The 9,997-nt window shown below is 42.9% G+C and overlaps 1 protein-coding gene across 1 annotated transcript; it reads right to left on the bottom strand.

Annotated features, from left to right (window-relative positions):
• Positions 1-1,052: 1,052 nt before the first annotated feature.
• On the bottom strand, positions 1,053-3,235 carry LOC142162989 (uncharacterized). The gene is made up of 4 exons (XM_075220235.1): positions 2,626-3,235; positions 2,422-2,570; positions 1,909-2,130; positions 1,053-1,643 (listed from the first exon to the last, which is right to left on the bottom strand). Exons 1-4 carry the CDS (start codon positions 3,233-3,235, stop codon positions 1,053-1,055), a joined length of 1,572 nt encoding a protein of 523 aa, XP_075076336.1.
• Between the last annotated feature and the right edge of the window lie 6,762 nt (positions 3,236-9,997).

The raw sequence follows: 9,997 nt of genomic DNA, 5'->3' as shown, positions 1-9,997 counted from the left end.
AAAAAACTTCGTTAGTGTAAAAAATCATCACCATGCTCTTCTTCATAAGGATTGGAACATGGTAATGGACAATGTGCTCTCCAGCAGAACCCAATGTACCCGCTGTAGTTTAGAGGGTTGCATGTGATTTCTAGTGTTGTTCTGCACAAATTTTTGCCTGGCTCCCTGTATGTGATGTTGAAGTAATGGCATGCATTGGATTTTTGATCCACAGCACACTCCTTGATCCTGTTATCTCCTAGTTGCCTACAATTCTCATTGTTTCTAGTGTCGAGTAAATGTGCACAAGCATGCACTTTTTGAAGTTAAAATCATGTGATCTCCAGCAGTAATTTGATTCAACCTTTGTGTGACACCATACATGGGATGCTGTATGAACATAGTGTAATGGGATTTGAGTCCTCACTACTTTCCTTATTCCCATATTTGGATGCCAAAGAGGTATATCTTCCATGACTGTCATGCTGAAAATTCTTGGCATTGTTTCCTTGTATCCCCAGTATTTTATTTCCTTCATCTGTACCTTCCAATGATAGGTACTAATTAGATTATGAACTGACTCACAAGGGTAGTACGTAGTGAAAATCCTTCGATGACTGAAGGTCCACTTATCAGTTTCAGTCCCTTGTGAACTAGAGATCCTCCAAGCTTCCATGCTTATGCTCACTTGTGATCTCCTTTCCTAGGAATGTGCACATAATTCTAATAACAGCCATAGAAATTTAATCACTAGGTGAGGCATGGTGACAGTATCTTTTCCTACAAAAAAGAACACAATGTTAGTCAAAAAATAATGTACTATGATCTCCTCCCTAAGGATTTGATCACAACATTCCACATGATCTCCTCTTCTCATTTTGATTCCCAGCTTCATCTCCCATATTGCATCAGCAAAATAGCAGACCATGCAACTCCACCTTGTTACTTCCTTTCCACCTCATTTCTTGCAACTTTTATTCTTAGATATGGGCATTGTAACTTATCATTATTCACTATCCTCCTCCCCTGCATATCTAGCTCCCAATAACAGTGTGCCTAAATATCTCCAAAATCTAACGATAGTTAGCTAGATGGTCAGCCAATCTATTTCCTTCCCTTAATGTATGAGCCACAGTTACGTTGTATCTTGCCATTAGTTCTTTAATTTCCTCCACATATTCAGCCACACACCAAGGGACAAACCGCTCTCCATTCACAGTATTTTTGATCAATATTGAATCTGTATGCAACTCAATAAGTATATAGTCATGTTCTACATAATACCTCATAGCCTCTAGTATTGCCCTTGCCTCTGCTTCAGTATTTGTCCCCTCTTGCGTGCCATGTGCATATAGTACATCTCCCTTCTCATTTCTAAGTACAAAACCAATAGCACTTCTCCTAGGATTTCCCCTAGAAGCCCCATATGTGTTGATCTTCACCCATCTTGGACTTGGATACTCCCATATGACCTTAGTAATATGCAACATTGGAGTATATTTCTCCAGCAGCTCAATCTGTTCTGGCCATTTGTGAGGAACTTGCTGAAGGCCAGGTTTCCTGTATTTGATAAGTGATTGAAGAGTGAATGAAATCTGGTAGATCACTCTATTTACAGTGATTGAATCCCCATGCTTGTAGATGTTTCTTCTTTTCCAAAGTTCCTAAATAATTATGGATGGCAATGCTTGCATTATAGGTTGCAGTCGAGGTATTACTATGGCAGCCCAACATTTGATCCCAACTTGATGCAATGTGATCCCTTCTACTGATATACAAAGTACGACCACACTCTCACTGCAACATATGATGTGAAGAAAACATGTTGCGTCATTTCCTCCCTTGGGTTAACATAATACCAGTACTTAGATGTCATCAAATATCCTAACCTCTTAAGAAAAAATCAAGTGGCAGTCTATTTATCCAAACCTTCCACATAAAAAAAGGATATTTTAAAAGGTAGTCCCTTTGTCCAATCATATATGCATTGCCAGGTTCCTTCCTTTTTCTCAGATATTCCCATGCTGATTTCACACAAAATTCGCCACTTGTTTCAAGCATCCACGAGGGTTTGTCAAGTACATCATGAAGCATAGGTGGATTGATATTCTGCTGTATATGGTCTGCTAAGATCCCACTGCCTATCAAGTACTACATCATAGATATTATGAACTGATTCATCATAGAAAAATCTGGGGGGGGGGGGTAACAAAATAAAGAGCACCCAATCCTGTCCAGTTCTCAAACCAAACAATGATGATCCCATTTTTGGATGCCACAATATTTGATGTTCTATAAGATCTCGACACTCGAACATTTTCCTCCAAACATAAGACCCATGCCTCCAAGGAACTATCATCAGATTAAGCTTCTTGCAATACTTCTGACTCATAAATGCACTCCATAGGCTAGGTTTTATTCTGAAGTTCCACCACAACTTACAAAATAATGCTTTTGACATATCATGCAATGATCAAAAACCAGCACCTCTTTATTCGCAAGGCATGCACAAAGTATCTCAAGATGTCCAATGCCTACTTTTATTTCCCACTGTATTACACCAAAAAAGCTGGGCAAATATCTTGTGCAATCTGTTTATCATATATGGAGGAGGATTGACAGCTGAGAGGAGATGAATTGGCATACTTTGGATGACATGTGAAATGAGAACTGCCCTGCCTCCATTGGATAAGAGCTTGCCCTTCCATGCTTGTAGTTTGTCCATTACTTTGTTGATCAGACCTTGGTAGTAGTCCATCCTTCTCCTCGCATAGAATATTGGACATCCAAGATAGGTAAAAGGGAAGTCTTGTTTTGATATACCAGTGATCCTTTCTACTTTGTTCACCACCCGTGAACTAGTAGAATGATGCATATAGATAGCAGACTTGGACTTGTTGATCAACTGGCCCGATGCTATTTCATATGCATTAAGAACTTCCATCACAAGTTTTAATGAAATAGCATCTGAAGCTGAAAAAATAATAGTATCGTCTGCATATGCTAAATGAATTATCTTTGGACTCCACTTTGGTAAACCAAAATCACAGAAATATAATTTCTTGTGCAGTGCATTTAATCCTCTCGACAATGCTTTAGCTGCTAATATGAACAAAGTAGGCGATAGAGGATCTCCTTGCTTCACCCCTCTTGCTGATTTGAAAAAACCGTAAGGTTGTTCATTCAGTAGCACAGAATACCAGTTGTTCAATATGATCCCATACACAATGCCAGTAAATATCTCCCCAAAGTCCATTTTTCTCAATACCTTAGTAAAAAAATAACCAAGTTAACTTGTCATATGCTTTTGTCATATCGAGTTTTATCACTACATTTGACCCTGCCCTCGTTCTTAATCTAATATTTTTAATCATATCCTACTTCAACAATACATTCTCCATAATACTCCTTCCTTTTACAAAGCCAACTTGTTCATCTGAGATAAGATTAGGAAGATAGCCTACCAATCTTTCGTGAATAACTCTAGAGAATATTTTGTTGATAAAATTGCTGAGACTTATTGGTCGCATGTCTGAAAATGTATTGATATCCTTCTTCTTTAGCAATAATACCAAATTTGTGTGAGTCACAAATTTAGGTAATTCTTGTCCATTGAAAAATGCCTTCAGCATGTTAAATATATCATCACCAATTATGTCCCAGCATGAGTGAAAGAAGTAGCCAGAAAACCCACCAGGTCCTCATGCACTTTCACCATTTAGTCCAAATACTGCCGGCTTAACCTCTTCTCTCGTAGGTTGCTTCACTAGTTCTTGGTTCTGATCTTGAGTCACCATAGTAGGAACATGATTAATGATCTTAAAATCTATAGGTACATTTTCCTCCTTGAACTGATTATCAAAGAAATTGACTGCTTCCCCAGCCATTTGCTCATCTCCTTCAAGCCATTATACATCCCTGTTTTGAATCCTATTCAGTTGCAATCTTCTCCTTCTTCCATTCACATGTGCATGAAATAATTTGGTATTATGATAACCATCTTGGAACCAATTCATTCCAAATTTCTGCTTCCGAAATTGCTCTTCTAGTGTTAGATATTTTATCAGTTATGCCTGAACTTTTTGTAGCCTCTCACAATTCTATTGCGTAGGATTCTGTCCAAATTGTGTTTCATGCACTAAAACCACCTCCTTCAAGCTTGCAATCTTTTGAAAAATATCCCCATATGTTGCTTTGCTCCTGATTGATAGAGCCTTCTTCAGCTTCTTCAACTTATGGTTGAACAGAATGAATGGATTAGCCTCAAAGTCTGCATGCCAGTTCTCTTTAACAACATCTTAAAAGGTTGGATGTTTGATCCAGAAGTACAAGAATATGAAAGTGTGACGACCCGGCCAGTCGTAGCATGAGTTACCGTTCCGTCTTCCCCCATTTTAGCTTATTTATGCTTCGTTATCCGTGTTTTATGTGATCGGGTTGATTAGTTTGTGGTTGGTGTGGTTTTGGTAAGAAATGAGACACTTAGTCTCTTCTAAGAAGGCTTAAGTTGGAAAAAGTCAAACGGATGTTGACTTATATGTTATAGGGATCAGATGTGAGTTCCGATGGTTCGGATAGCTTCGGGAGGTGATTTGTGACTTAGGAGCGTGATCGGAATGAGTTTTGGAGTTGTAGAGAAGATTTAGGCTTGAATTGGGGAAATTGATATTTGGCAATTTCCGGTTGATAGGCAAGATTTTGATATAGGGGTCGGAATGGAATTCCGAGAGTTGCAGTAGCTTTGTTGTGTCATTTGGGATGTGTGTGCAAAATTTCAGGTCATCCGGACGAAATTTGATAGACTTTTTGATCGAAAACATAATTCAAGAGTTCTTGGAGTTCTTAGGCCTGAATTCGATGTAATTTGATGGTTTTGATGTTGTCTGAGGTGTTTTGAGGATTGGAACGAGTTTGGAGGATGTTTTAGGATGCGTTGGTGCTTTTGGTTGAGGTCCCGGGGGCCTCGGGGTGATTTCAGATGGCTAACGGGAAGTTTGAAGTTGAAAAATATAACAGAAAAATGCAGCAGCTGTAGCAGGTCCAAGAGGACTGCAGGGGCGCGGCCGCGGTAGGCGTCGCGCGGACCGCGCTGGCTTGCGCGGAAGGGGCGCGGCCGCGGTAGGCATCACGCGTACTGCACAAAAACGGGCGTGGCCGCGGTAGGTGTCGCGCGGACCGCACTAGCTTGTGTGGACCGCGGTCAATTGGTGCGGACCGCAGTCGATTTGGTGCAGCCCGTGGTGAGAATACCTGAAGGGTACTCTATATAAATACGAGGTTTTGGGTTTTAATTGATATTTTGACCTAGAGAGCTCGGATTTTGGCGATTTTTTGAGGGTTTTTGAAGAAATTCATCGGGGTAAGTGATTTTAACTCAGATTTGGCTAGAGTATATGAATCTATCATTGAATTCATCATTTGATTCGTGATTTGGGATGGAATTTAAGAAGAAAAATGTGAAAACTTTCAAAAATATAAAATAATGATTTGAAGGACCAAATGGTATTGGAATTGGATAATTTTGGTGTGGTTAGACTAGTGAGGGTATGAGATTTTTGATATTTTTCGAATGTTTTCTCTTGAGCTATGTTCCCTTAGCATATTGTGACCTATTCGTTCTGATTTTAGATAGATTCGACGCGCGTGGAGGCCAATTTGAGAGGCAAGGGCATAGCGAGCTAGAGTTTTGGCTAGTTTGAGGTGAGTAATGATTTTAAATGATGTCCTGAGGGTTTGAAACCCCGAATTTCCACAACGTAGTGCTATACTAAGTTGAGATACACGCTGTGTGACGAGCGTGAGGTTCAATGCTATGGGTATTGGGACTTGGTACATCCCGAATGATATTTTACTACATTTTTGATTGGGGCATATACTTTTGTTGTGAATTGGGCTTGTTGCCATGCTTGGGGCCTTGTGCCGACCTGTAGAACCCTTAGGGGATTTTTGACTGGTTTTCCTCACTTATTTTGTTAAAGAATTTATATCCTCAGTCATGTTTCCAATTGTTTAAGAATGATATAAACCAAAGTTTTGAAATGTTAATCATAAATAGGAAGAGATATGAGGGCTGAGATCCCGACCGTACATTATGTCCGAGAGGCTGTGATTTTTAAATGACTGAGAGGGGTCGAGGACCCAATAGTGAGGATATTTTATATGATATGGATCGGGCTGCGCGCCGTAGCAGATATATATATTATACACATTATGGATCTGGCTGCACGCCGCAACAATTACTTATATGGATCGGGCTGCACGCCGCAACAATTATAAAGCGCTTAAGCTGAAGGAGCCCCTCCGAAGTTTGCACACCCCCAGTGAGCGCAGTCGACTATTATTATTATGGATCGGGCTGTACGCCACAACGATATACGGATCGGGCTGCACGCTGCAGTGGTATATATATATTTTGATTCGGTTATCGTGAGAAGTAAATGAATTGAGAACTGAGGATAAGAACGAATAAATGAACTGAAATGCTTGAGGAGCTGATTTTTACTGATTATATCTGTTTTACCTGGTTTAAAGAATTTCACATGATTTCCTCATTCACTGTGGCTTAAATGATTTTACTGTTTTGATATAGAACTGCTTAGTGCCTTTACGTGATTTCATACTGTCAGCCATTATTTATTGTTATTACTCACTGGGTCGGAGTACTCACATTACTCCCTGCACCATGTGTGCAGGTACAGGTATTCCTGAGTCATAGAGCGAGCTTTCCTGCCGTTCTGTCTTCATCGGAGTTATCGAGGTAGCTGCATGGCGTTCGCAGACCCGATTTCTCCTTCTATCTCCACTTATCATTCCGCATTTTAGACATATTTCTGTATTAGATTGTTGAAACCTTGTATTAGAGGATCAGACTTGTGACACCGGATCAGTGGGCTATTTACAGAGATTTTTTTTTCGTGATTATGGTTTCCGCACATTTCATCTGTTAAATTCATACTTCTATTTATATTAAATTGGTATTAAATCTCGAAAATTGGTATTCAATTATAAATAAAGATATCGTGAGATGTTAGTCGGTCGGGCTTGCCTAGCATTGTGTTAGGCACCATCACGGTCGGGGTTGGGGTCGTGACAAGTTGGTATCATAGCCTAGGTTACTTGGTCTCGCGAGTCATGAGCCAGTTTAGTAGAGTCTCGCGGATCGGTATGGAGACGTCTGTATTTATCCTTGAGAGGCTGCAAAACCTTTAGGAAAACTTCATATCCTTGAAACTCTTGTCGTGCGAACTTGTTGATCCGAGTGCTAAACTTCCGTTATTCTATTCTCTCGCAGATGGCGAGGACTCGCGCTACCAGACGAGGCGGACGACCACCAGTGCCACCCACTGAGGTCGCCAGAGGCCGTGGGCGCGGTCGTGGCCGTGGTAGAGGCAGAGTAGCGAGGGCAACACCTATTGACCCACCAGCTTCCCCAACTCCAGATCAGGCTCCAGCAACAACACCGGTTCAGGAACCAGTAGTGCCCATCGTGATCCCGGGTTTATAGGAGGCCTTGGCACAGATCTTGATAGTTTGCACAGGCCTGGCTCAGGCAGTTTCAACCACCGCAGCAACAGCTACTTCACAGGCCAGGGGAGGCAATCAGACCCCCGCTGCTCGCACACCTGAGCAGGTAGTGCAGGGACTACAGACACCGGGGGCAACTCCAGCTCAGCTGGTTGCACCAGCTCAGGAGTTTGTTGTGCCAGTCATGCCGGACGATGAGCAGCGTCGTCTTGAGAGGTTTGGTAGACTCCAGCCTCCATCATTCAGTGGTGCCGAGGGCGAGGATGCCCAGGGTTTTCTTGATAAGTGTCAGCGGATGCTCCGTACAGCAGGGATTCTTGAGACTAGTGGTGTGGCATTTACCACCTTTCAGTTTACTGGGGCTTCCTTCACTTGGTGAGAGGCGTATGAGAGGCGTAGGCCGGTTGATGCAACGCCTCTAACTTGGAAGGAGTTTTCCACTCTCTTCTTGGAGAAGTATGTACCGCAATCTCATAGGGAGGAGCTGCATAGGCCGTTTGAGTGGCTAAAGCAAGGAGATATGACTGTGTCACAGTATGAGGCGAGGTATTCTGAGTTGGCTCGTCATACCGTTTGGATGGTTCCAACCGATCGGGAGAGGATCAGGAGATTTGTGGATGGCCTTAACTACCATCTCTGTATCTTGATGACTAGAGAGAGGGTATTGGGAGCTACATTCGAGGAGGTGGTTGATATCGCTCGGGAGATTGAGATGGTTCGCCGTCAGGATAGAGAGGAGAGGGAGGCCAAGTGGCCTCGAGGCTCTGGAAGTTTCAGTGGTGCTCCTTAGAGGGGCCAGTTCCAGCAGGGTAGAGGTCGTTCTTTTAGGCTCGCTTAGTCGGCCCGTCCAGAGTATCGTGGGGCATCCTTAGGTCGTGGTTATCATGGGTGGCAGCATGGCCAGTCATCACTCAACGCCCTTCCAGCTCAGAGTTCATCTCGTGCCCCATCAGTCCAGGGTTCTTCCGTGGCAGGTCCTTCTTCTGGCCATTCTGGTGCCAGGGGTTCCCTTCAGTCCCCATCTCCAGCACCGGGTAGTTGTTACGAGTGCGGAGAGTTTGGGCATATGAGGAGGCAGTGTCCTCGACTTCGCGATGGTCAGTATCAGCAAAGGGGTCAGCCCTCGACTTCTGCTCCAGTTACTTCACCACCCACTCAGCCAGCTAGGGGTGGAGGTTAGGCTGCCAGGGGTCGCCCTAGAGGGGGAGGTCGATCAGGGGGCGGTCAGGCCCGTTTCTATGCACTTCCAAGCAGACCAGATGCTATTGCTTTAGATGCTGTCATTATAGGTATATTTTCAATCTGCCATAGAGATGCCTTTGCATTATTTGATCCCGGTTCCACCTTTTCTTATGTGTCATCATACTTTGCTCATTATTTGGGTACACCCCGTAAGTTTCTTGCTTTACCTGTTCATTTATCTACCCCGGTGGGCGATACTGTTGTTATAGACTGTGTGTACCGGTCATGTGTGGTGACTATTGGGGGTCTGGAGACCCGAGTAGATCTATTACTATTGAGCATGACGAATTTTGATGTCATTTTGGGCATGGATTGGCTATCCCCGTGTCGTGCTATTCTAAAAAACTGTCATGCTAAGACAGTCATTTTGGCTATGCCGGGTGTACCGCGGATCGAGTGGCGTGGTGTGACTGATTATGTTCCTAGTAGAGTGATATACTTGTTGAAGGTCCAACATATGGTTGGGAAGGGTTGCCTTTCATATCTAGCGTTTGTGAGGGATGTTGGAGCCGAGACTCCTAGTATTGATTCTGTTCCAGTTGTGAGGGATTTTCCCGATGTTTTTCTTGTAGACCTGTCGGGCATGCCACCGGACATGGATATTGATTTTGGTATTGACCTGTTGCCAGACACTCAGCCCATTTCTATATAGACGTATCGTATGGCACCAGCAGAGTTGAAGGAATTGAAAGAACAGCTTCAGGAACTCCTAGATAAGGGGTTCATTCGGCCTAGTGTGTCACCTTGGGGTGCGCCCGTTCTGTTTGTGAAGAAGAAGGATGGCACAATGAGAATGTGCATCGATTATCGGCAATTGAACAAAGTAACAATTAAGAACAAGTATCCTTTGCCTCGCATTGATGATTTATTTTATCAGCTTCAGGGAGCAAGAGTGTTCTCCAAGATTGATCTTCGTTTGGGTTATCACTAGTTGAAGATCAGGGATTCAGATATTCCTAAGACTGCTTTCAGGACTAGATATGGTCATTATGAGTTTCTTATTATGTCTTTCGGGCTAACCAATGCCCCAGCAGCATTCATGCATTTGATGAACAGTGTGTTCTGGCCTTATCTTGATTCTTTCGTTATAGTATTCATTGATGATATCCTGGTGTACTCACGTAGTCAGGAGGAGCACGCGGAGCATTTGAGAGTTGTGTTGCAGAGATTGAGGGAGGAGAAGCTTTATGTAAAGTTCTCCAAGTGTGAGTTTTGGCTCAGTACAATGGCTTTCTTTGGACACGTGGTGTCC

The sequence above is a fragment of the Nicotiana tabacum genome, chromosome 1, assembly GCF_000715075.1.
Source record: "Nicotiana tabacum cultivar K326 chromosome 1, ASM71507v2, whole genome shotgun sequence".
NCBI classification, from domain to species: Eukaryota; Viridiplantae; Streptophyta; class Magnoliopsida; order Solanales; family Solanaceae; genus Nicotiana; species Nicotiana tabacum.
Note: the sequence above shows the minus strand (reverse complement) of the source record. Positions and strands in the feature narration are given on the sequence as shown.